This window comes from Gobius niger (assembly GCF_951799975.1).
Source record: "Gobius niger genome assembly, chromosome: 3".
NCBI classification, from domain to species: domain Eukaryota; kingdom Metazoa; phylum Chordata; class Actinopteri; order Gobiiformes; family Gobiidae; genus Gobius; species Gobius niger.
Window position 1 is genome coordinate 31,199,231 of NC_136854.1, and position 27,648 is coordinate 31,226,878.

At 41.6% G+C, this 27,648-nt stretch overlaps 1 protein-coding gene across 2 annotated transcripts; it reads right to left on the reverse strand.

Annotated features, from left to right (window-relative positions):
* Window positions 1–280: 280 nt before the first annotated feature.
* Window positions 281–27,411, reverse strand: zbtb45 (zinc finger and BTB domain containing 45). Of its 2 annotated transcripts, none has more exons than XM_079553382.1 (7): window positions 27,074–27,411; window positions 23,988–24,991; window positions 18,414–18,672; window positions 15,760–15,894; window positions 5,052–5,192; window positions 3,648–3,921; window positions 281–3,022 (listed from the first exon to the last, which is right to left on the reverse strand). In XM_079553382.1, the coding sequence occupies exons 2-7, from the start codon at window positions 24,731–24,733 to the stop codon at window positions 2,616–2,618; spliced, it is 1,962 nt and encodes a 653-aa protein (XP_079409508.1). In that variant the 5' UTR covers window positions 24,734–24,991; window positions 27,074–27,411; the 3' UTR covers window positions 281–2,615. The 2 variants fall into 2 exon arrangements, with proteins under 2 accessions (XP_079409508.1, XP_079409509.1); XM_079553383.1 differs by having other exon boundaries at window positions 27,070–27,411.
* Between the last annotated feature and the right edge of the window lie 237 nt (window positions 27,412–27,648).

Below are 27,648 nucleotides of genomic sequence, written 5' to 3' on the forward strand. Positions count from 1 at the left end.
AATATGGACATGTTTGGTGCCCACGTGTAGCTGTAATCCAAATATGGTCATTTCCTTTTCTGGGAGACAGCCGTGGCTAAAGACGGGACAAATACACAGGCGCACACGGAAACGATACAAAACTTTAGGACCCGTTTTCTCTAAATGAGGTTTTCTTTGCACCCTTGCAACAATATCTGCACTTAAGTAGCTCCAACAGACTCCAAACTTTCCAGTCTTGTCTTTAAGAGTTACGTTTTTTAATTCTAATTCCTAACCTAGCTTTGAACCGCAAAAAAATACAGCATCATTAGAATTTTTACAGATTCTTTTCAGTTATGAATAGCTCATTTGAGAAAATAAACAAGATATTGACTTTTGTGGAGACTGCATACGGCCATAGCACTGTCACTCATTATCATACAGAAAATGTAGCGGCTGCAGAACAAAGAGAAAACATTTGGTCTTATCCTTGGGCCTTTTCTGACCCTGAATTTTGGCGAGTTATTAGTGAAAGGAGCTGGTGATTAGCATTACCGCCCCCCCTCCCTGCCCTCCCATGTTTCCCGCCGCTCCATGCTCCTAAACCTCTTTGGTGACTCTGGGTGTCTCTTTCTTAAACAGGGTTCCTACTGCGCTTAACCTTCACAAAAAAACAATTATATTTGGCTACTTTTTTAAATGCGATCTATGGCTGTTTTAGCATTTATGATTGTTAGCGATGATTACAGCGATAAAATCACGACACAGAGAAATGACGGCTACTTTGTTTTTTTTTCCTCCTTTAAAACTACAGTTTAATTTACAAATTTCTTTTAAAAAGAAGGTCTGCATCCATAGTGAGTTTTTCTTTTCGCTTCTTTAGGGGAAGAAGGTGCTGGGATATATGCGGCCCGTGCAAAAAAAAGAGAAAAAAAGAAAGAACATTTTCCTTACAGTATGGTTTCCATGACAACACGGCACCACTGTGACTGCAGTAAAATGTATAGAAGGCTATGGTTAAAATGAGAGGCAGGAAAAGCAGAAAAAACCCAACCACGTCCAATGTAAAGAAATGTCTATATTTCGCAATGCTACAAAGAGTAGAGGATACTTTAGAAAATTATTATTATTTCTCAGTTTTTGCCATTAATGTTGTTTTTCTCAATGGATAAGACACTGTTCCTGACACACTGCACACCTAACTTTGCACAAACAGCTGATGAAATGATGATGGCATTTAGTGTCTAATCATCGGGGAAAACAATCAGAACTATTGTGGGATTGATGGTCCTTAATTAGGAGCCGAATCTTTGGAAATTTCTAATTAAGAGTGGACTTTTCCATAGTAGAAAAGGTTTCCAAATGTGTTGTCGTCTGGACTGGGTTGTTTAGAGATTTAGTGCTGTGTACTTTGGCTGCTTGTTCCAGTGTGAGGCACACACATTTTAGATTAAATAATACAATATTTTGAAATGAGCAGAAAAGTTCTTCAAATGCTTAATTTTTGGTAATTCAGGCTTAAAATATAGGGACATTGTTGTTTCTTATAAAGAACACCTAGAATTGTATTCCAGATTGATCTCTGAGGGTATTTACATTTGTCACAACTATGTTTCCAAATTTATTTCAGTCTCACGATACAGTTCATAAGGCAAAGGCAATTTTGCTACATTGTTCAACTAGGACAGCTTTCAGCTGATCCGATTTGGAAACGGTGCCAGTTAAACTGGCAAAATAAAATCTTTTATCTAAAAAGTTTTGGTAAAAGTGCTTTTGGGACCTGCACATAATATGGTGCTTGTAACAAATGAAGTGCTTTAATAATATCTTTTTCGAAGGGATGAAAAACTTCAAAATGGACACAGACCTTAAGACTATTTTTCTAGGGTTTAGTTCCCAAATAGTTTGTGCAATTTCTTACTAAAGATCTTATAAATGTACATGTTACCTGTTTGTAGGAACCCTGAAAGGTGTCTTTGAGCTGTTCCCACCAAAAGAATGAGGCTATCCGAGTTTTACTAACGGTGTTTGAACTATACTTGTGTGGCCGCCATATTAGACAGGTCAACATTCGCAGTCTTTCATATGATATTGGCAGTGGTACGTAATATACATGATAGTTTTCAAATTATTTCTTTTAAAAAGCAATATCAGCCATAGTCATCATGGTATTGACCTGCCCAATACGGAGGCACCAAATGGCAGTAGCCAATGTGGTATCTATGTTTTATCTAGATACTTGAATTCAACTATGTGATTAGAAAAGCCATTGAAAGAGACGACTGATTGCAAGATTTGATGCTCAATAGTTGGTCCTATCTCATTGGCAAAAACAATGGCTTGTACATATTCATTGCCTTGGGAAATCAGAGACTCTCCATAAAGAAAGGCCATTAGTTTATTCTTGTGTACTGGGTTTCTAATTCACTCCATGAAGTGAATGGGTCTGTCTGCTCAGGACATTTTTGTCTGATTTCACTATATTATAATACACAATTTTCACTTTTGTATCATATCAGCCATTTTGAACAACATTGAGCAGCAGTGAACTTGCTTTGTCATTGGTCTCTTTCATGGTACTAGTTTTGGGCTAAATACATCTACATTACCCCCCTCCCTCGCCCCTGCCCCTTGTGTGAGATCACATCCTGTGCCTAAGAGGTGGGCGCCCCATGGCTGGGCATGTTGGCCATGTTGCCGACCATGCCCTGATTCGGGGCCATACCTGAGGGCCCGCCCAGCGCCGGGGGACTGTGCTTGGTGCTTGGTGAGGTCATGTCTCGTCCCGGGGCCTGGGGGGCACTGTGGTGCGCGTGCTGCAGAGCGTGGCGCTCGAGGAGGGTGCGGTGGGTGAACGCGCGGTGGCACACGTTGCACTGGAAGGTGCGCTCGGCGCGGTGCGTGCGCATGTGCACGTTCAGGGAGCTCTTCTGGGTGAAGCGCTTGCCGCACATGGAGCACTGGAAAGCCCTGACGCCGGTGTGCACCACCATGTGTTTGAGGAGGTAGTCGCGCAGTGAGAAGGAGCGCCAGCAGATGGAGCACTGGTGAGGTTTTTGACCTAAAGCCGGGGCAGAACAGTGCTTAGACTGAGGCAAACAATGCACAGTGTAGTGAGGACAAAGACAGAAAACAGGACACCAGTGACATTTGTTTAAGAGATGTACCGCACATCATTAAGACCTTCAGTCAATATACTGTACAGTAATTAAAACAAAGACAAACACAAAGTTTTTATCCCTTCCCTTGAATCTAAAGAACGTTGAGGAAGTATCCAGGCACAGCGTGAGCTCACTAACAACAGCAGGCTGTAAATGCAAATGCTATAAGAGTTTAAGCTGCCGCCCTGAGGTTGTCATTCGGGCCTGAAAAACACTGAATGTTCGTAAGTACTATCAGCTGTGAAATTACTGCAGAGCACTTAAGAGTTTGGGAGCAAAACGAGTCTGAAAAGTTTTCGCATATATTGAGCATTTGCTGCTTCTACCAAATACAGAGGAGTAAAGTAAGTATCAGCCTGCGTATACACAGTTAGTCAATGTTAGTTTTGAGCAAGAATACGTCAAACATGCACAAATGAAACAAAACACTGGCCCAGGACTTTTAACAAATATTTTGTCATGGATAAATAAACAGAAGAGGGAGGGCAACAACTGCGTCGAAGGCTTGTCGTAGAAAAATCTTACCGGAGTGGATGAACATGTGCTTGCTGTAGTTTTTCCGTGAGCGTAGAGATTTGCCACAGTGCGTGCAGTCAAACGAGGTTTCAGATCCCTGCGAGGAAGGGGAGGGTCCAGCCGAGCAGGACGAGGTGGAGGGTGGTGGCGCCGGGGGCATTTGGGCCGGCGGCGGGGGCTGCTGATTCGCCTCTGCTCCCCCCATGCCGTCCATCCCCTGCATCGGTCCACCCACGAAGTACGGTGCGGGCTGCGATTGGCTCACTGGGTACTGGAATAGGAGCTGGAAAAGACAATGAATATCACAATGAATATGGATAATATCACACGCTATTTTTTAAGAATCCTGCTCTTTTGCCTTGGTTATATTATGTATCTTTTTCATTCAATATTTCTGTTCCTCTTTAGGCGACACGCAGACAAGACAACAAGGTTTTGGAGGAACAGCTAATGGCAATTGTTTTCTGTATTGCTACTGAGAATGTCACAAACAGTGGATATTTGAAGGAGTATTAAAATTTGAGAGAAGATATTTTGTACAAGGTCCCATGATGATTTGCAAAGAATTGTCCCAACTATACCATAGAAGTCTTTGCAACTTCATAATTGCAAACATTCGATTTGCAAAGCCAATTTGTTTGCAATAAATTGTGCATCTTTGAGACACAATTTAAAGAGGTGGTTTTATGCCTTTTGCAGGTATTTGTCTTAAACACATATTTATCACTGTCTTTCACTTTGTTGGTTGGAAAATGCAATATTGATCTAAAACAGTCCTGTAGTTTTGCTTCCTGAATTTCAAGTCATCTGCCCATAAGCTCCTCCTCTTCCTCCCCTTCGCTGTACAGCTGTTTCCATAGAGAGGGTGGGCATTTTGCGATGAATGGATTAAGCTTAGGAAGAGATCGAGAGCAGAGAAAGGCATTCCCTGAAATACGTAGGACCTCAGGAGGAGCAAGAATAGTGTCTGGGGAAGATTCAAAGATTACTCAAAGATGCACGAGTGGGACGAAACACAGCTCCAGGTATGTTTCTGATGAGAGAACAACATTGCAACTTGGTCTCAACTTATAGCGCTTTACAGCAAGGAACCAGTCGCCCATTCACACTCTCATTCATGCACCAATGTACACAGACAGACAATGGAGGCGACAGGCAGTGTGCATTTGGAGGAGCTGGGATTCAAACCCGCGACCTTCCGATCACGAGATGACCCGCTCTACTATCTGCGCCACCGTTGCCCCATGGATTAAACAAATTTGGTTTTACCTTTGACCTTTTATGGTCAAACACATCATTTTCGATTACACTGAACAGCCATTGTTTTTATTAAGACAACACTACCTCCTTGTATAACCCACCTGACTGGCATCTTTCTAAGCGTGTTTAAGTGTTTCTAAGCAGAGCTCTTACCGGGTTGTTCATGGACTGGGAGGTTGGGGGCGGAGTCAGGGGCTTGTTGACGCGTCCTCTGGGATTGAACGGCATGGCCTGGGGCGGCTCGCTCTGCGGCCAAAAACTCTCAGAGAAAACTCCCTGCTCGTCGTAGAAATCCTACAGAGAAAACACAAAGCAGGTTGTGCTCAACAAACCTGATGTTCAATGTCAAAATAGAAAGAAGTCAGAGCACGGGATGGTAAAGTAAATAAGGCGTAACCGACATACATTAGAAGACAATCACTTTTTTGAGTCCGAAGATACAAGACACAAAGTAACGCATGAAAATGACAGCAAGCCTTTGTTGATCAATGCTTGACTTCATTGAAAATACCAAGTGGTCCGAAACACATTCAACTTAATGTTTTGTTGAAGTTTTCTGCACATTATTTGTCCATTTTACACACTTTTTCCTGACAAAAGTAGGCTAATCGGTCTAGTTTGCTTTAAAATATCGAAACATTAATTCATTCCTTTGCATGATCTAATGTTTGCAAGTCTTTAAAAATCAATTTGTTGCGTTTGTAGCAATAAACATTTAATATTGGGCATTGGAATGTCATTAAAAGGCATTAGACTTAAAAAAAAATAGGGGAAAAATGCAGATAAATGACGACAAATATTGGCGCTAAAAATGTATCGTTTATCTGTCATTTATTGAAGTCGAAATAGTAACTATTTCCTACTAACTAAAACTACAAGATGCCACATGGGCAAAGCACAGACCAGTTCCCTTTTTCTGCAGATTTAAAACATCTTTCAAACGTTGTCACTGGAATTTCAGAGGTTTTCAGTCCCTTCTTTTCATTCATATTAGCTTTTTATTAGTCATAGTTTTAGTCTCATTAACAACTTTTAATTTTGTTTTAATGCAATTTAAAGGGGCTAGATGCAAGGTGGCCATTTTATACTCACTAATGCCACCGCAGGTCATACGTGTAACTGCAATCTCTATATTAAGCTCGTGCATGACGGCACTTCGGACCCAAAATAACACCTTTTTGAGTGACAGTGCAGGATTTTAGAGGCAGTTGTGGTGAACAGGTCTGGGCTCATTCTACACATTAGGACATTGTTGGAACATGTAGGGGGAGGAAAACTCTGTATAGTCCCTTTAAGTCAGCGGAAATGTTACTTTGGCTAAAATTACGCTGAAATATTTTGAGAAAATGAACACTGTTAAGCAGGACAAACGCCTAAATGACAGTGGATCAAATTCAAATGAACAAAGATCGCAACTGCAGACGCCCTTGAGGATATTAGAATGAGCTTTTGTACAAACGGTTCATGCCCCACAGTTTGAGAAGCCCTATTAAGTCTGTGGATCTACGCCAGATTCACAGTATACAGTGTCTCTCAAGTTTTACTGAAAAAAACCCCAATACAAGCTGTTATAGGATGGAAATAAAAGAGCCGTTTTCTGACCGAGTGTCTGGGGCTGGATACCATTAGAGAATATAACGAGTTTTGAAGTTTTTGAAAGCGACGGGGATATTGTGTAGAATAAACTGGTTGAGAGATAAAGATAGATATTCTGGCTCACTCTCGAGTATAGTGGGTGGGTGGCGGTAATGGACCATAACGTTTAGTGCCGCCCGCCTTAAAGCAACAAGAAGAAGAAGAAGAAGGGAACAAAGTAAAGGAGACACAAAGGAGATTTTAAACTGGAGTTGAAATGTCTTTTTTTCCCCTTTTGACTCCAAGGGGGTCATTTCTCAACACAGGCGCTACATTGCGAGTGCACAATAACCAAAACAAACGTATTTAATGGGCATGTTGCATCTAATTCAGGGGTGGACGACATTGTGAACACTCAAATATGAAGATCTTAATATGTTTGTGGACTTTCTCGATAACGATGATGAAACGATACTTTTGCAAACCATCAGCAATATGTGAAAATGTGCTGGAAATCATAAAAAATTTGATTGCTTTGTCACTATATTAAATAAAAAAGAGCAGACTACACATCACAAAAAGACTACACATCAAGAATACTTTATTTTTCAGGAGCAGTTATTGGTTGGTTTCTTGACATTGGAGATGCACTTATATCATCTTGTTGACAATATATTGCTCACCTCTACTCGTATTTACCATTTGAAATAGTGTGTTTTACAGAATTTGGTCCCCAAATGAGCCAAGTCTGCGTGAGTAAAAATGTAGTAATAACTCTCCTGCAGATCCACTTTTGCATGTGCTACGGGTTTTGCACAAAACTATGGGCCATTAACGGGCAATGACTACCTTCCAGCAACATGCCTATCACAATAAGCAGCAGTTGCGTCTTTCCTTTGTTGCAAACATTTCTCACTCACAGCAAGCACAGAGTCGAATTTGCATTTTTACAGATATATTGTTGTCAGTTTTGAAATACGAGTAACTTTCTTGGCACAGAGTGTGTTTTAGTTCCCATCTCCCAATAGACAAGCCTCAACTTAACAAAATGCTAAGTATTTATATGAGTTCTATAAGGATCATTAACAGCATTAATTCTACTTTGGAGAGGTCGTTTTACAGGCAGGAGCATCAAAAGACCTGTGTCTAGAATTAATGCCTAGTGGGTCATGAGACACAAACAAAACGACTTTAGCCCCAGCTCAAAGAAATACTGCAGTCTTTAACGAAATGTATGAACAATATCATTCTGTTTTTGATGAATAAAGCAGCATGTACCAAAGAAAAAATTGCTTAAGCCCTGGTCTCACAAAACAAGCACCGTTTCAGCTCTGGTTTTGGATAAATTGAAAGGTACCAAGCCCTACATGCGTAAAAAAAACACCTTTAGTTGTACATTGTTATGGATTTATTATTGAGGTATACTTTATCTTATACACCGCATTAGCCCCTTCTTTTAAAACAAACAGCCCAGAGCATTGCAGTCATTAGCGTACTCTGCATGTTTGAGGTTAATAGGGGAAAACCAGATAAAACACACAGGAAGAACATGCAAACTCCGCACAGAACAGAGGGCCCCACTTTCTCACTGAGAGATGCAGCTAAACACTCTGCCTCTGTGACTTGTAACAATCGAACCCTGTAACCCCGGCAGGTCAGCAAAGCAGGAGGTCACACAGGCACACATACAGACACATAAGAAAACATAAAAGCATGAAAATATCCTTTTAAGGTGCGACACTGAAGGCAAAACTCACTTTTTTTGATTTTCAGGTTTTGGGCCCAATTTGTCTTTTAACACATAAACAAAAATAAACCATAACATTTTAAATTATTGCACTGATTCAATACTCACAAACTGCATCCCAACCCTCCTCAGTGGAAAAGCCTGCGCGTACGACATGATAAAACCGGCCTGCACTTTGTCTGACGCCTTCGAGAGCAGAGAAGGCTTTGCAGTTCGCGTGGCTGTACATACGCATGTGTATAGAGCAAGCACACCTGACATACATTATTTGCATGAACAACATACAGTATTTTTACCCATCAGAGAGATAGCATGTCGTGCTGTGGTTAGACCTGTCGCGCCACTTTTCTCGCATTGTACAATTTGTCCCTGAAATAATCCCGGCGTGGGAGGAGCCGCGGTCTTAATGTATGGGTAAATATATATTACAACCAATTATGTCAAGTTTCTTTACATTTAACAGTAATTAAATTGTTCTTTTTATTATTAAATTACTTGTGTTTATAATTTATTCATATTTCTTTGAGAAAACATGTAATTGGTAGCGATAAAGAAGAGACCGAGTATTGTTCGAGAGTAAGGCTGATTATTTTGGTAATAGATTATTTTTTACCATTAATCGCTTGGCTGTCAAAGGCGCATGAGATGTGTATTTTTCTCAAACTTTTTCCAACATAAATCAAAATTGACACCATGTGTTGATGGATGTTGATGGAGTAAAAGGCTTCTTACTAATGCTGCTTTCTGATTGGATAATTGTCCTGAGACACAGGCTCTCTGCATGCCCTAAACTTTAAAAACAAAGTAGTTTTCCCATCAAGAATACTAAATGTTCATGTCATTTTTGAGTCTGTGTAAACCAGAAAACGATTCATCTATTACTGAAATAGCTGTCAACTATTTTATTAATTGATAAACTGTTTCAGCCCTATTTTTGAGTGAAGTTAAAAGAAGTTAAGTATAGAGACAGACAGACAGGTACTATAAAATATAATAATTGTCTTTTCTCACTGAAATACTTTTGGGACACTAGTGTAGTGGTTGTGTAGTCGTGGGAGTAGCTGTAAACAAATACTGTTTTGTAAGTGGCAGGCAGTTATAAGTTATAAGTGAACATATTTTTATTTCATCTACCTTAGTTTATCTGACAAGGGAAATGCAATTCATTGAACAAATCTGTGACTGTGTCAGTATTCGCCATAGAGCTGGTATAGTGCCGATAAGTCCAGCGAGCATTCGTTCACATAGTCCGAGGTGTTTGCAACATTTTAATATCAGTTCTGTGACATGCACAACGAAAAGGGCGTAGGCGCGTGGAGGATTGTAGGTATTGCTTCTTCATTAGTAGCAGAACAAAGCTACAAATGTGTTGCATAATACTACTGATTCCATGTAGTTTCACTCATATATACTTATACAGTTAGTAGTAAAGTAATACAGATTCCACTATAGGTAATGCCAGGGTTTATTCAGCCAAAACTGTAGCTCATTTAAGGCCTTAATTTTGGCACAATTCATTTAATGGCTTTTAAAACCCTGTAAACTCAGGGCAGTGCAAATATACTTTAAATTTGAGATCAGACATTTCTTCTTCACTTTTAGCATGTAATTTTATGCCTCAAAAATTCCTCTACTGCTTACTCCATACAATCTGTCCCTAATTATTTCAGAGATAATCTAAACATATTCATTTAATTAATTTACCTTCTTGAAAAAAACATGCAACAATAGTTTTAACGCTCAAAGTTGTGACAGTATGGTGGCAGTAGTAGCAGCAGTAGTAGAGTCATGAGGCCCTGAGTGGGGGTTACAGGATGTTTTCAAGACACAAGAGACAGGTACTAACACACTATAATGAAGAAAGAAAAAAAAAAAAGATACACTTAAAGCAGAACTAAGTAACTCATGTCCCTTGAGGCCATAAGCGCCATGCAGGTGTCGTAGCATGTTGCGGTTTTTTACTCATTAATTGTCCGTGAGAGTAAATACTATGCTACATAGAAAAGACAAAGGGAGAGAAGGATATTTTACATCGAATTACACAAACTTGGCTGTAAATACTGTTTAAGTGGCCTTAGCCCCGCAGTTAGCTTCTTCTTTATTCATTCTATTAGTGTGTATTGGTGGCTCCGACCCGGAGGCAGCTAAGTTGCAATAGAGTTTGGGAAATTCCACAGTTACCATGGAGATCTGCCATCTTTGCAGCTGTTAGCATACATTTCTATTGACTAACACAAGCTAAAAACAGTATAAAAAGTGGAGAACAAAGCCGTGGAACAACTCCGTTAGCTGTTGAGTTACTGCTGGTAAATACATCTAACTCATTGTGGTGTCCAAGTGTTTTAATGTGAACAATAATGTGTTTTAACTTTTAAAATCTCCATTAGTTTACAATTGCTGCTAATCCCATAATGCTTAGCGATATGACATCACATTCCCGAGGTCTGTAGGTTGCGTTCACGTGACATCACAACATTCTAAAGAGCCTATAGTTTATAATTGAGGTGGAGGGAAACTGAAAATTCCATGATGGTAACTGGCGAACAGCAGATTTCTTTGTCTTAGTTTTTGGTTAATATCCCTGTCATTACTGGGCGATTCCACATGAAATAAAAACTGTGTCAAAGTTCATTGTCTTCTCTAATGTCGAAAGTGCGTCAAAAGTGGAGACACTATTGAACTATTGACACTATTGACTGAATTGCTCACATTGTAATTTGAGGGCCTGTAAAGTTTGGGTCCACCTGCTATAGCTGTTGTAACATTGTTTTGGACATCGTTTTGGAAATGGTAGTTACAAGTACACATAGCGATTGCAGTAAAGGTTTAATGGAGCAGTAGTGATTGCGAGAGGGTGGCAACTGGCAAGGACTTGTTTATCAGTAGCTGCAGTTGTGAATGCAGTAAAGCTCGCAGTAAAGTATAACGACTCCACTAAAGGTTATAGAATAGCGACTTTGAGCCAACGCAACATTTTTGTTCTCCTGGTTCTTAATGTGTTGACGCCGGGGGAAAAACCTATTTAAACCTGTTTGTTAAGAAGGAGGAACTGACATGAACCCAGAACAAAATATATTTTTAAAATGACTTTGGCACTGGTACTGCACTTCTGAAGCTGTTTCCTTAGAAATATCACGGACCGCCATCATGTTTTTGCTATTGTTGACCCCGTTGCCCGAGGATGATTAAAAAAAAATACACTGAATTTTATTTACATCTCCACAAACTAAGCAAGTCGCTTTCCAGTCCATTTTCAAGTTGCTCCTCAAAGGTTTTCTACATTTTACATGAACTTGATGAGTAGAATTCGATCACTGTCTGACAAAAGTTGAGGAAAATACATAATTTTAACATCTTTAAACTCCATATAGTTCCTTTAAGGTAAATATAACAGAGTATAAAGAGGAAAACAATTTCATTTTATGTCTTTGAGTTGAACTATCGTCCCGGCTCATTTCTGTCCAGAGTGTGCTCTGCCTATCCCATAATTACTCAAGTATTCTCAGAGCATAAGTAGCTCTCCGACATTTTTAATTTTGTCTAAGTAGCTCACGGGGGGAATAAGTTGGAGACACCCTTCCTATATGCTCTAAATTGCAATGAATCTGCCATTACTTTTAAAAGCATTTGTTTTCAACCTTTAACTAAAAAAGCAATTAAAGGCCCCTGTAACAACCCAATCCATTAGTCTGAGTATATCTGTACCATTTTACTCTATAGAAATCCACAGGTGAATAGCGTAATGTATGCCTTCACATAAAAATAAGGCATTTTATGCATAAAAATGCTTTGCTTTGCTTTGCTGATAAATTAGTTATAGAAGAGAACTTGAAATACCTTGTCTAGTTTTTAACCTATTTATAACTGGAAATATCTATACAATTCAATTTCGCCTTGTTTTTTGGGGTCAAAGCACAATAAATCAGGCAGGAATAACAATAAATTCTGGACTATTAAATGAACCTGGATATAAGCTGCACCAACTAAAAAAAAAAGCAAAAAAAAGCAAATGCGGTACATAGGCCGCACTTGTCTGTCCATGTTGTAACATGAGAGCGCACACACTCTGCACCAGGGCCGAGAGGTGAGTGCGGTGCGGGACAGGTTATACGCATGGTGTTCCCTCCTCTGCCGCTTCGTTCTCATGTCCTCCTCGCTCGTTTTTCCACTAACATCGCGCTGCATTTTCCATACTTTTATGCACTAAATGGACACCATCAAACTACTTTTTAGCCCACTGAGAGATAAAACTGTTGAAGAGATGAAGAGCAAAAAGCGATGATGTCGCTGTAGCGTCAGTAATGTAATGTTGACGTATGCGCCCGTACGTTGCTCCCATCTTTAGTCTACCAGAAAGGAAATGTCCATGTTTGTGAATATTTACGCTTGGTAAATTGGCTGGTGCCATAATGTTTTGCTTAATTCTGTCAAATCTGAAGTTTGTCATTATGTTGCTGTAGTAGCGTGAGGACATCTGAGCATGTGCAGATAACATTTTTGAGCAGATCAGGCCAAAGCCTGGATCTGTGTTAGAACTTCCTGTGAGCAGAGATTTCCATTGTTGTCAATCAAAGAGAGTGAAGAAAATAAAATGTGAAAAAAATGGAAAACCAATGAACAAGCTCAAAGGTAATAAGTTTGCGTGGCCTCAGGATAATCACAGAGCTGGAAGATGTCATTGATTGACTGCGGAATTCTTCTGCAGTCAATTATTGGTTTTCATGTTCTTTATTATTATTCCTCTTCCATCTTTTTCCCGATTTTCTCCAGCTTTCAGCACCTTCATGCTTTGTGCAATTTATGCAAGGTATGCATCAAACGTTCCGCATGTTGAGGAGAAGGGTGCTATTACTTTTGGGACTTCTGCAACTTCGGCCGAAATGTCGGAGATTTTTCCCATTGACTTATAATGGGGCTGCCGCAAATCCATGCTTTTCTGCACTTTTTTCTGCATTTTCTTCAATTTCTGCACTTTGTGCATGTTCAGCTTCTGCAACTTGTGGGTTTTGAGAAAAAATTGGCCTTCTGCAGTTTTCCAGTTTTTTTATACGAGAGTTTGAAATGTTTGCATTGGTGTGTATGTGCGAATCCAGCCAATGGGGAGACTCCAGGCCTTTCAGCCATTTGTGCAGCTTCTGCCAATCAAGCACTGAGGCCATTTCAACAGTTTGACCAGTTTATGGAATATAAAAGTTTATGCAACATTAATAATTTATGCAAAGTAACCACTTTATGGGATTAACCAGTTAATGCATTTTAAAGCGTTTATGTAATTTACATTATTTATGCAAATTAACCCATTCATGCATTTTACCACGTCTTTATGCAGTTTATGCAACATGACATTTTATGCAGTTTATGCAAATTTAGCAATTTATGCAATTTGAACAGTTTATGCAATTTCTGCATTCGCTTCCCGCAATCCCGCAGTCAATCGCAATGGCGCAGCATTTCTAGTTGTTATTATTTTAGTTTACTTTCTGTCATCTCTCTGCAATCAATATATTTACACTGTGTTTAGTTGCAAATGTTACAAGTTACATAAAAAATGGAAATCAAGTCAGATTTATTTTTCTTTACAAACAGTGAAAACAGGAGCACGTTAATTCTAATTTGTTTGGCGTGGCCCAAAGTCACTGCTTACTTTCGAAATGTATTTCTCACAGGTATGAGCTTATTCACATGTTTCACAGCTTTCAAAGAGCAACACTCAAATGCACTTAGTGCAAACAACCACTAAGCTTTTAGCTCACGATTGACAAAAATGCTTTAGATAAAAAGAGCATAAAGGCCGTGTTTTGTTTTTATTACAAATGTCTGCTTTTGCATTCTCATGATTACTCATTTTAATCTGAAACAAGAAAACACAAAACAAAAACACAAATACCAGGTATGAAGCCAAAGTACATAATTACTTATCCAAATCACTTAAGTTGCGGATGTCCTTTGCCTCTAATTGCATCGACTGTGCCTCCACCTGCTCGCATCACTTTGGAAGAGTCTGACAGAGCAGCCTTTTTCACTGTGTGGCAGATGTTCCCTGCACAGTCTGCAGAGTACAGCAGGCTGCGGCAGAATCCACCACCACCACCTTCTCCTTGACTTCAACATGGAGCCACCGGGAATTGTATTATCAGAGAGGCTAACTTTATATACGGCATGCAAAGGTTTTAGGAAATAGTTTGGTGCACAGCGACACACCGCATTGGACATGCGCAACCCAAGGGCTGAGCAAAGGGTTCAACACTGATATCTTTATATTCAATTTGGCAGTATTTTTCTACATTAAAAACAAATAAATACAAGCTTTTACTGGCATGATTCAAGAACATAGACAAGATAAAGATTGTAAATACACTTAATCTTAAACAAAAATTAGCTGTTATTGTCATAGGACGATGACTGAGATTGACCAAAGATGATACTGCAATTTGGATTAATTGCTCAAATGACTCAAAATTCACTGGTCTGGGACACTGTAATACTGTAGATGGTGTCACGATTCTAAAATGTCAAAATGTCAGGCAGCCAATCTGCACCATTGGGCCCTCCGACCACCACCAACAACTCACTCTCACACAGCAGACACAGGAAGAACATGTAAACTCCACTGAAAGGCCCTTTTCGGCCCAGGATCGAACTCAGGACCTTCTGTGAAGCACAAGCGCCTAATATTAGGCCCAATATTTTCCAGCATTTTCTGTTTTAACAAGCTGCAATATTCACAGCCACATAACGTGTCAATACCTGCTCAACTGAGTATCGAGATCAGACACTTAGATATCGATTAGCACTTCTTTTTTTCTTTCTTTCCAACTCTTGAAGATAGATAAAACCTATGGTGAACTCGGCCACTATCTTAATCTCAGCGAAGTAAAAGTACCATTACTAAGGATTTAGTCTTAATGCTTAAAAATCTTTAACAATATATGTATAACAGGTGGAAAGGTCAGCAGAAGCTACAGGCAGTTTTCAGACATATTAATACCAGCATCTATTATTAAATATATTTTCAAGGTATAACAACTCAGCAGCACTCTATTTTACCTAGCTTTTACCACATTAAACTACTGTTGTTTTTTTGGATACAAGATATATCAAATATATGCAAGTGTGCAGTAACCTATGACCAAATAGAGACAGACAGTTATAGATAGATAGATAGATAGATAGATAGATAGATAGATAGATAGATAGATAGATAGATAGTACTAGATAGATAGTACTACTTACTTAATTATTCAGACAGTATGCCTGAGGAGGGGGAAAGCTTTAAGTTTTTGTTTCAAACCCCATTTCAAACACTTAAAGTTTAGTTTTTTCTTTCATTGTGATATCCAGTTAAAAATTAAGACTTCAACCATTCAATTCTAAATAAAACTCATTTATTTTTTATCCTAAAGCATTTCTTTAATTCCTCTGCATTAAAATCACATTTCATTTCTGCTGTTACATCTAACGTAAAGGAGTTTTGCCTCAGCCCTTGATGTTGTGCCTGGAGGTGCTCGGGGTTGGGGGGGTTCAAGGGGGGGGGCTCACCTGTCCGAAGCCTGCCATGGTCGCCTGTGCGTCCGGGTGCTCTCCGCCCCTCCTGCCGTCCTCCAGGGCGTACACCGACCCGTCCGCATCCTGGACCCCTTCATCTTTCACCACCACGCCTTCTCCCCCCAGCACCTGCCGCACGCAAAAAAAAAGTACACAAATCTAGCTTAAGAGAGAGGGAAAAAAAACGGCACACGCGTTTGAAGACAGAAGCAGCAGCAGCAGCAGCAGCAGCAGCAGCAGCAGCAGTAGCGCACACAGAGATGGGAGCAGAGCAACAAAAGAGCACAACTGCGGAAGAGGAGACCGGCGGGTGCCAACAAGTTTAACGACCTACAGTAAATATGCAGAAGTCCATGAAACGGCAAGGCCAAAGGTGGTGAAGTTAAGACCGGCGCTCGTCTCCGTTTGTGCAAAGTGCCGAAACATCTCAGCGCTATACGCCAATGCAGTGAGAAGAGGGAAAAGGCAGCAGCAGAAACAGAACAAGGAAAGAGCGGGCGCGTTGCAGCTCTGCATGCCTGAAAGCTGTAACCATGGCAACCTTCCCCATCTCAACACCCCCCCCCCCCCCCCTCCCCTCCCTTCCCTCCACCGGTCTCTTCCTTCCAGGCCTATACCAAGATAACGAATTTCAAAGTTCGATACACTGCTGCAGAAGGTGTTGGGAAAAAAAAAGATAAAATTGAAGGCCGTTTATTGTCAGTGATAATCCCACTGAGCAATTTTTATTTCTACTTGAAATTAATGCATGCGCTGAAATAAATCTGTACATAATTTCACCATGTACAGCACTCAAATCACAGTTAAGAGATTGCAGGCTAGAAAGATAAAAATGTATTTGTGTTTGCAGACTTTTATTGTCTCTGAAGAGAGGTCATGAGTGATTTTATTTGAGCAAATTATATGGTTAAAAATCAGAAAAGGTGACTGAGAAAAGTCATACAGATGCATTTAACACTCCAAATACAGAAAATTTGTTTGAAATAAATACGTTTTAGCAATCATTTTCATGTTTTGACACATTTGTGAGGGTGACGGTTCTGGACTGGGGGTGTGGCCCAACTACAGCATGTGCATAGGGGAGAGGGGGGGGGGGCTTCTAGGAAAAAAGGTTGGGAACCACTGTTTTAGGGAACACAATAACACAATAAACCGTTTATATTGTCCTAGATAATCATCGATTAATGCAGCATAGGAGTCAAAATAAGTTGTGTTCGGGTGACCATGTTACCATGTTACAATATTGTTCTCTCATCAAAAACAGACCTGGTGCTGTGTTTCGACCCACTCCTCCCAAAAAGCTCTTTCTGCCTTGTCAAGTTTAATCCTTTCATTGCAAAGTAAAAACACTCGCCATAGCTTCACTACGGCCACACGAGGATCTGTATATATACTGTATCTATATATATTTCTTATCAGGGCTGAGGTCTACAACAACAGTGACACAGTATTTAAACTGCACAGGGTAGTGCCTCACCATCGCATTTGTGGCAGTCAGAACAGTACACTTGCTTAGCATCATCGTAGAAAAGCCATTCTCCATTTTCCATTTTTTCCACTGCCTCTGTCTCATCATCGTTTCTTTGTGCATCATTCTCCACTATTCTCCTCGTCGTGTCTCCTGGCTTTTAAACTCCTTCTATGTGTCCCCACTTTACTGGAAGAAAGTGTTAACAGTCGAGCCGGCTCCGGGGGCGGGTTTTGACGGCGGGCAAGGAAACGCGCTCTTCAGACAGTGCTCATGGGAGTTGTAGTGTTGTAGCTTTACAGAGTAACGCTATATCAATGTGAGCAGCGTCTTTGAGAACTACAATTAAAAATTAATTGGATACGTTTAATTTAGCCAGGGAGACAGCGGGTGTTAACGTCAAGCCCTGTTTGTCACGATTGAAACAGCTGCACAGTAAATCCTGAATATTTTGTTTCAGCTGTTTTAGATCAATATTGCATTTTTCTAACCAATAAAGCGTACAATAGTGATGAACACCTGCAAAAAGCATAATACCACCTCTTTAAAGTAATGGTGTCCTCCAAAAATGTAAAGGTACCGAGCTCTGAGTCAAAATAACTAGAGGATCTCGCTGCAACTGTTTTGGATCAAGTACGTTTTTCTGCCTTGCTGCTTCCAGTTCTAGTATAGATACAGACGGCATCTCGTCATAGAAGGGGGCGTGGCTTCGCCGAGGGGGAAACTAGAACCTTTAGAGAAACACTCTTTTTAGCTATTTTCTGGTGGAATATCAACATATTTATCACACATAAATAAAGTCAAGTGTAAATCGGGCCCATATGGATATTTTCTCACAGCAGATTGTTCAGTAGAAATGAAAAAAAAAAAAGGCAGTTGTAGCTAGCGCTAGCTAACCGAGCACGATGCTAACATAAAAACATCAAGTTAGCATTCTCCGTTATTTATGTATTTATGGGCTGTTGAACCACTTTGCTCCTCTCCATGTCTTTGTATCTTTATTTAGTAGAAAACTATATTCATAATTCAGCATTTGTTAAAGCAAATTATGAATAATTAAAGAAAGTTTAGTTTTTTTCCCCCTTAACGGTTTTCAAACATGACCTTATATGGGCGATTCCGGAGATGCCGTCTGTATCTATTGCTTCATCCCCAATGTCTACACCCTCTCCCTTCTCACCTGTAGTCGGAGCGGCTGCCTCTGCTTGCGGCTGTGCCCGGCCCCCCTGTTGTCTCCACGGCGATCGCGGTCCAGGTCCTCCTCCTCGCTGTAGCGGTCCATGCCCACCAGGTCATCAGAGAGGTCGTTGCCGCGGAGACTGTCCCGGCTAATGCTGTCCACGCTGCCCACCCCGGAGCTGCAGCCGCCCGAGAGGTTCCCCGTGCTGCCCCCGCTGGCACCGTTAGCTGTCTGCGCTAACAGGTCACGCAGCTTGTACCTGAGAGAATGAACACGAGGGTTAAGGGTCATTCATTTGACAAAAGAAGCAGGAATACAGAGCTGTCTGCAAAAATCACGATATTTCAAAATGCTTCTCAATTTATGTCTGCAATTTATTTAGAAATCAGTAGTGTTTATAAACAAGTGTTGTTTGTGGTCGCTTTATTTTAGATCTGTGGCAAAAGTCATGATAGGGATGATGGGCAATATCACATTTATCTGAATTGTTATGTTACTGATACTTTTGGGCAATAATTTTAGGCAATATCGATACTGGTCATTTTTTATACATTTCTGAATCTGGTTGTTTTATAATATTAATATGTAGGCTGTCTTAAAATGATAAGTTACTAGTCACATTAATATACATTAAAGAATACTTTAATTACAAACAGAACATAAACTTGCGGCTTCTGATACATTATGGATTTCTAGGATTAATTCTCTGCAGCTGCGGAGGTGTTAAAACAAGTCATTCTTTTGTGTCTATTATTTCTGCAGCACCTTTTATTTTACATATGCAAATTACTATTGATACTCGTTACATGGTATACTTCAAAAGTAGCCATTTTGTGTTGAAATATCGATGCCATGGAGTCGATACACCCATCCCTGCATCATGATTTCTTTCCTCTCATATTGATCAATATATTATTTTTGCACAGTTTATTTAGGATGGAAGGGGGTGAAAAGCAGGGAGAGATATTCAGCAAATTGTCAGTGCAGCGTCACATGTTCAGCAGCTCTATTTGCTGCACATCGTTTTTAAATTAAATCTCAGATTGAAAAAAAAGTATCCTCTCCAGTGCCATTTATCACAAACAAAAGTCTCTTTACTCCTTTAGATCAGTGTTTCTCAACTGGTGGCATCAGGACCCACCATCACCTCATCACGACAAGCCACAAACACAAATCAAATCACATATAAAGTAAAATTGTCTTTTCCTCCATTCACTATTGTTCCAAGATAATCAACAAAACCACGTTTTTTTTTAAATTCATTTGGGCAGTGTTTTCCTTAACTTTTTCAGCAACAAATCTGGGAAAGCCTTTTGACTCAAAGGTGGCTCCCGACCATAGACTGTAAATGTAATAGACGTCTCCTCCTCACTCCTCCACGTTTACCACAATGACCACGCTCGAGGGGGAAATCATGGCAGGTTTACAGACTCCCCCTCCCGAGCTCTGACGAGGCATGTTCCTAAAAAGGGCATAAGGGAGGGGTCTTCACCGTAGACTCGGCCCTTACGTGACGTGTAGTTCACGCTGCTCCAATGCTAACAGTCCGGCCCTCATTAGTACGAGATTTCGAAATGTTTTCTTACCAAAACCAGCCTGGTCTCTTTAATTGTAACTAACCCAGCGTCATCACAGGAGGAATATCTCCAATATATAACCAATTAAGAACCGCTGCTCAAGACTATAAACAAATTGTTATTTTTTTTATTGTCACTTTTGAATTGCTCTTGGTCGTTGTTCAACCACACATGTACTGTTTATGTGAGACTGAGAGAAAACAAGTCAAATACATATTTTGGCTTACTTTGGGCAGAAAACAAAGTATTACAAGAGAAAAATTATAATACATGAACAGACAATAAAAATTGAGCCCCAGAATTGTTTACCTGCCATTTATTGAACGATAAGTCGATTTAATAATGATCGTGACAGCCCTACTTATTATGAAACAACATTTTTCTGGCAATATTTTTTAGCTTGGCAGTTTTGTTCCAGGTCTGCGTGGATATCTATACATACAGTCTGAAGCTATACGCTGTTTATGAGTCATCTGCTGCTGCAGCGCCAGCAGAGGGGAGCAACTCAGCAATCTGCTATACTAAAGCATACTATCATAAATATTCTACGTTCATCCTACAGTGACATGCTTCAACGGCAACGAGTGACGCCTTGTGTTGGCTTATGCCGTTAATTGCTGAAGAAAATGTCCTTGAAAGAACATATATGTGTAAATAAAGTGAGTTTGGTACAGGTACAAGTACATTAGCAAATAAAACAGTCCAAACAGAACCTGATTAGACAACTGTCAATGTGAGACGTGCCAAAGCAAATATAGTAAAAACTAATATTTATTTTCTAGTTATGTTAAAATTATGTAAACGTTTTGTCCTGTATGCTTTATTTGACAACACAGGGTGAAAGGAGGTGAAGAGCATGGGAGAGACATTAAGCAAATTGTCTGAGCTGGACCTCGAAAGTGTTTCTCCATACGTGCAGCAACAACCTTAACCGCTCGACTATAATAGGCTGCACAAGATGGTAACTCTAAGCCACTACAACTAAGGCAAGAAAAGGTTGCGTCCACTGACTTTTTGTAACATTATTAAAATCACAATACGGCCAATTATAAGTCTCACGTAATTGCACAAGCTGCAGGGAGTTCAATGGCCTTTTTTACTCATTTATCTAAGTTCTTGGCTTTCAGAACAAGCGAGCCTTTAGACTGTATTGGTTATTTGAAATGCATCTGCCATTGTTAGTCATGTGTGATCTTTAATATTTAAGACGCTGCTTCTCTGCCACCGGAACCACAAGCTCCTGCTATGACTCATTCATCCACAAAGTAAAACAGGGATCTCTGGATTTGGGAAGTTAATTGTATAAGACCAAATATTAAAATAGAACTAATATTAAGACTGTAAGAAGATTAGATGTTTACGGTCCTCAGTAAATGTGTAATTAATGGAAAAAAGTATACTAAACATTCAGGGTTCTCACTAGGATTTTTTCACAGGGTAGGGTCAGGCTAGCCCTGCAGGCACGAGTACTGTAGGAGGGTCCGTGAGCATCCCCCCTGGGAAAATGTTGTTGCCACATTTTCTGAAGATATATTTCTTTTAAATTTAAATCAGGTATTATTATTCAAAAAGGAAAAAAACAACAGAAAATCCTCCCTATGTTGGTTGAAACACAGCGTACAGGGTGAATTCACAGCGTTAGGGGGCCCTACGCTCAACTGCGCTGGCGAGAACACTGACATTGTCAACAGGGTCATGAAGTTCGTCAGGTGGAAAAAGTAAATTCGGTAGTAGATTGTCGGAGTTCATCCAAGACACAAAGCCTGAGCCCTTTTCTCTCAAATCTCAAGGAACAAACTTCAATTGTGGTTTTAACCGCCTGTACCTTAAGCCTCCACTGTCATGTTTATGCTGCTGCTTTGAGTGACGCTGAGCGATCTCCGTCTGCCCCTGGTCCCGACTCCAGTTAAAATCAGCTGTAGTGCAGTTTATATCATCTGGGCCAGTATGAAAATTTACACCGGTGTCCAAAAATGATATCGGTATAGCGGTGCACAATATGACACGGCCCAGCCCTAATTGTTAATCTCTTTATTGGCAAAGTGTTAAAGGATCTGTATCATGCTATTTTAGCCATCCCAAAGTAAAGTATAGGCATTTATATGATATATTGTACCTCTACCGCTATGGAGCACTATTTTTTGTGAGAAATATGAGTATTTTCTGGGGGTATTTAGCAAACCCGGAAGACAAGACGCTTCAATTCAGTTAACTCCGTCCCCTCTCTCTGAGCGAAGAAAAACAACGAAAAAAGAACAGGTATGTCCAGAATAGTTTAGAAAGAGCTCCAGCTTCACATCCTTCAGTGCAAACATGACATCTGTTCAGACACTCAGGGGTGCGTTTTTTGCGTTTGTTTTCAGCCCTGACCTGGAAGTGCTTCCATTTTTTTTTTTAAAGCTGTTTTATAAATTAAAATCAGGCCGTAAGGCATTACATTACCGAAGTTGTGATCTTCCTGTTTGACACTATGACGTAAAAAATGTCAGAGTGTCACAACTCAGTCGTTTCCCAGCAGAGGGCAGAGCAGCTGCTCAGAGAGCAGGATTCAGGAGGATTGCTGAGAACTGCGTGAATGAAGCCAAAAACCACTCTGGGGGTGTTTTTGATAAGGAAATAGCATAACAACATGGCTAAAAGCTCCAATAAGTCGATTTTGCATGATATAGGACCTTTAAAATCGACAGGTCTACAGTCTCCTGTAACAGTCGCAGCTCATTGTTTGGAGCCTGGACTTTTAAAGAGACTAGATGCAAGTTGGTCATCCATCCATCCATTTTCTTCCGCTTTATCCGGGGCCGGGTCGCGGGGGCAGCAGTCTCAGCAGAGATGCCCAAACTTCCCGATCCACACACACCTCCTCCAGCTGTTCTGGGGGGACCCCGAGGCGACACCAGGCCAGCTCGGAGACATAGTCCCACCAGCGTGTCCTGGGTCTTCCACGAGGCCTTGTCCCACTAGGACATGCCTGGAACACCTCCCACGGGAGGCGACCAGGAGGCATCCGGAACAGATGCCCGAGCCACCTCAGCTGGCTCCTTTCGACGTGAAGGAGCAGCGACTCTACTCCGAGCTCCTCCCGGGTAACTGAGCTCCTCACCCGATCTCGGAGGGTGCGCCCAGCCACCCTGCGAAGGAAACTCATTTCGGCCGCTTGTATTCGCGAGTTCACTGCAAGTTGGTCATGTTATGCTCAATACTGCCACCTCAGGTCTCGTGGCCATACCGCCTATGCTATGCCCAATCCCGTCAGACATTGGAAGCTAAGCAGGGAAGGGCCTGGTCGGTACTTGGATGGGAGACCGTTTGGTAACCCCAGGAAGCCTAGCGAATGTAATGCGTGAGTGAGTGTGTGGTGGTGGTCGGAGGGGCCGATGGCGCAGAATGGTTGCCTCGCTTCCAAGTCAGTCTACCCCAGGGCAGCTGTGGCTACATTAGTAGCTTACCACCACCGAGTATGGAGTGAATGAATAGTGCAATGTAAAGCGTCTTTGAGTGTCCAGAAAAGCGCTATATAAAACCAACGCATCATTATTATTATTATTTCGTGTAACTGCAGTCTCCATATAAAGCTCGAGCGTGACGGCACTTCAGACCCGAAGTAACACCTTTTTGAGTCACAGTGCAGGATTTTAGAGGCAGTTGTGGTGAACAGGTCTGAGCTCATTATACACTTGCTGGAACATGTAGGGGACGGAAAATACAGAATTTTAACATTTTTAAACTCAGTATAGCCCCTTTAAGAGCAAAATGGAAATTATTTTGTGTGAAATGCTTCAGGAGCTTAAAGCATTTATTACGCCAAGGATTTTTTGAAACATCTATTTCATGAACTTTATCAATAAAAGCAGCATTTGTTTATGTAATAATTAAAAGAAATCTAATAACACATGGAATTTGATCAATATTACAGAAAAAATGTGTGTACCCATATGCTTTGTGTTGTTTTTTCTCCCATTTTGCTAAGCTCCATCTAAGAGGTCAAGAGTTCACCTACCGGACGTCCTGAGTGCAGCTGGGGCTCTGCTTCATGAGCATAGGGCCTGACCCGAGTCCGTCTCCTCCGCACATGGCCCCAGGACCCATGTCTCCGAGGCCCATCAGGCTCACGTCATTCTGCTGCTCCATCCCTTCGCTCTCATTCACATTCACGCCGTTCGCCCCCATCCCGGACATGTTGCTCGCGCAGTCGGCCATGAAGTTTGAGAAGTTTGGATACCCGCCGGGATTACCAGAACAACTCCCGCTGCTGTCTCGCCCCTTCCCCCCTCCGCGGTCTTCCTGTTTGGGCAGGATACCCCCGAGCATGGCCCCTCCACTGGCTGCAGCGGCGGCGGCTGCTGCTGCCGCTCCGGCCGCGGCTTTTCTCTGTGAAATGATCTGCGTGCACTCGTCGATCACCGTCTTGATTTGTAAGATGCTGGCGGCGGTGAGGATGCACAGAGCCTGAGACTGGAGAACCACCAGGGACCCGCTGTACATAAAATCCACCAGTTGTTTGACCGTTTCAGCCGGCACTAGTGGTGGAACGGAGATTTCGGAGTGACCCAGGAGGAGCTTGTCTTGGAAAAACGGACTCCCGGCGGCCAAAACACAAGCGTGGGCCCGGAGCGAGGAGTCGTGGATGCGCACAGTGACGTCGCAGAACAGGCCTTCGCGTCTCTGGGTGCGCAGGGCTTCCAAAACAGACTGGCTGGAGTTGTGCAGGTGGATGTAGTGCACCGTCTCCGTGCCAGGGGCCATAGCAGCGTGGGGCGTGGGTGGCGGGGGCGAGTCGCTGGGGACCGGGTGGGAGACGGGGTGGGGGAGGGGAGGGAGGTGTCTGGGGTTCTGCGTCAGCTTGAGGGAGCAGGAGGACAGGGAGGGAAACGGGTCCGACGCATGGGCCACGGTGAGGCCGCGTCCCGTCACACAGCCATGAGGCGAAAGGAGAGGGCGAATACTGCAGAGGTTAGGGGAGCGGGGCGGGTTTGTCCTGAGAGACAGCACAGCTTCAGTCACCTGTGAACAGGAAAGTACACAGTTTATTCATCATCATTAATGGGGCTAGATGCAAGTTAGTCATTTTATACTCACTACTGCCATCTCAGGTCATACATGTAACTGCACCTTCTATATTAAGCTTGTGCATGACGGCTATTCGGACCCGAATTAACACCATTTTGAGTGACGGTGCAGGATTTTAGAGGCAGTTGTGGTGAATCTTAGCACATTGTTGAAACATGTAGGGGGAGGAAGATACATAATTTTGACATTTTTAAACTCTGTATAGTCTCTTTAAGTGTCAGTTTCAGGATTTTTTGCTGCAATTTAATTAAAGGGACAGTGTGTAACATTTTTTACTATACTATATAGTTTTTTTGTAAATTTTGTCAAAGTATCTTGGTGGGGTTTGGGAGGACTATGGAGCAAGTTTGTTTTGCCTGTGTGACTGTCTTAATGTGTGGTTTGTCCTGTCTGTATCCTGTCTTGTACTGTGTCTTGTTAACTGTAATTAGTGTCTTGTGTTTATGGACCCCCTCAAAAACGAGATGGCACATCACAAGGGGCATTCCATCAATAAACTAAACTTTATCATTACACTGTTGCCACAGCGACACAAAACACGCTCCTAATAACTAGCTGGACACGGACAGATAATGCTAATTTTGCGATGGATAATCAAAGTATGGACTCGACCGACAACCTAATCTATTTAAATCTCATATTTGGCTGAAATTATTCAACATCGCCAATGCAAAGTGCTGGAGATGCCCCCGCTCTCAGTAAAGTTACAGTAAAGTCTTAGGAGATCTTAAGAGAGTTGAGCCGCTCACAGTAAACACACGTTTGGTCGTTCTTTTTTTTGTCACAGGTATTTTTTAACTATAAAAGTAACCGTTATAAAATGAACGCTAGTATTGTATTCTATTGGGTGAATACAATACGTGGTGTTGCTTTAAAATAGCCTACATTTTAACATATAAAGTTAGACACATTATTTAATGACTTCTCAGTCAAAGGAGTCAGTTATAACCAGCTTATGAATAGGCACAACCCGTGACACATTACATTGATTGGTAAAAGCATGATCCAAAATGCCATCCTCTCAGTTGGTCATGAAAAGTCTATCTGCGCTACAACGCACAATATAAACTCCAAATGCAAACGTTCCAAATATAGGATAACAGCATCATTATTGCTGTGGTGCCAAAATAAGTATATGTTGGGCAAGCATTGGTGGCATTTATGTCGATTACAATGTATGACATTCTATGACATGTTGGACTTGGTAATATTACAATGCTGCTATGGACAACTTGCTGCTAAGCCTAGAATATGAACATAGAGACGATGCAATTTTAAAGCGTCGTAAATGAGCGGCTTAGTCGTTTTGGCAGCGCTCACTGTCTCCTGGCAAAATGACAATAAAAGAGGCGTATAAGGCCTGCAAAATCTCATGGGCACAAGCATGATTTTAAACCAAAACGCCCCCCACAGACAAGAGCGAGCTCCTCTCCGCGCATCACCTGACGCACCTGTGGTGACAGCACGTGCCGCGGGTCAGTTTTGGGCTGCTCTGTGGGTGGCCACTAATGCACCGCACATGACACTGTTATAAACCCGACGACTCAAGATGAAGGTAAAACAGCGAGTAAACCACGCCACGTTGCTGTCGATGCTGTGCGTACATTCTGTTCTAACAATGGTTTAAAGCACAAACATAAAGCACAGAGGGGTTAAGCGCTGAGAGCTAACAGAGGCTAGTGCTAGCTGTTGACATTTAGCTCCGAAGCTCCCGCACGGAAAACTGCAAAAACGGTGCGCATTTCCTCGTGCAAACCACAAACAATTGTCGACGCAAAATTCGTGCAATCGCGTTGATTGTGCAAAGCAAGCTGGCACGTTGCCTGGCCTGTTATTTTTCCGAGTTTAACCCATGCTACGGAGCATTGCTAACGCGGCTACATGCTGTCTGCCAACTATTAAAGTTAGCATGCGCGCTATCAAGCTGCCAGCTCTTTATGTTCCGAGCACGTATCGTTACATGTAAAATGCCCATTGTTCACGTGGTGTTATTACTGTGTTATGCGCCTTACCTACCGGCAGTGTCAGCTCGCCGCTTGTGAGCTGAAGGCAGATGGATGCAGCGGGAAGCCGTCAGTGATCCAACCCGAGAGCTGTGCAGACAAACAGTGGAGTCAGACAGAGACAGACAGCCCGACCCACACGCATCAGGCACCGCTGGAGCTGCTGGTGCGACTGCGGATTATCGTTGCACCCATCCACAGGAGAATGAATGCTGCCGGGCGAGTTATTCTGTTCTGTCTTCTCCCTTTGCCAGATCCTTGATCACACCCAAGCAAAGTAGGACAAATACCTGCACTGTGCCAACTGGCTGCATGCAAATGCTGCAACAAAAACGCCCACACAATTTCTAGGAAGCAAATCTTAACAAAGAAACACACGGAAAAGTCAGGCTCTTGTTGATTGTTTGGATATTTGCATCAAATTAAAATCGCCATGTTGATATAAGAAAATAGCTGCATGGCATATGTTGTAAAGCATCGCCTCTAAAACTATATTTAACTCAATAATACACCTAAAATGTTTGTAAAAGGCAACACAGCGAAGCAGCGTTTCATTTACTTTTTAAGGGTAGGAATCCACTGTCACGT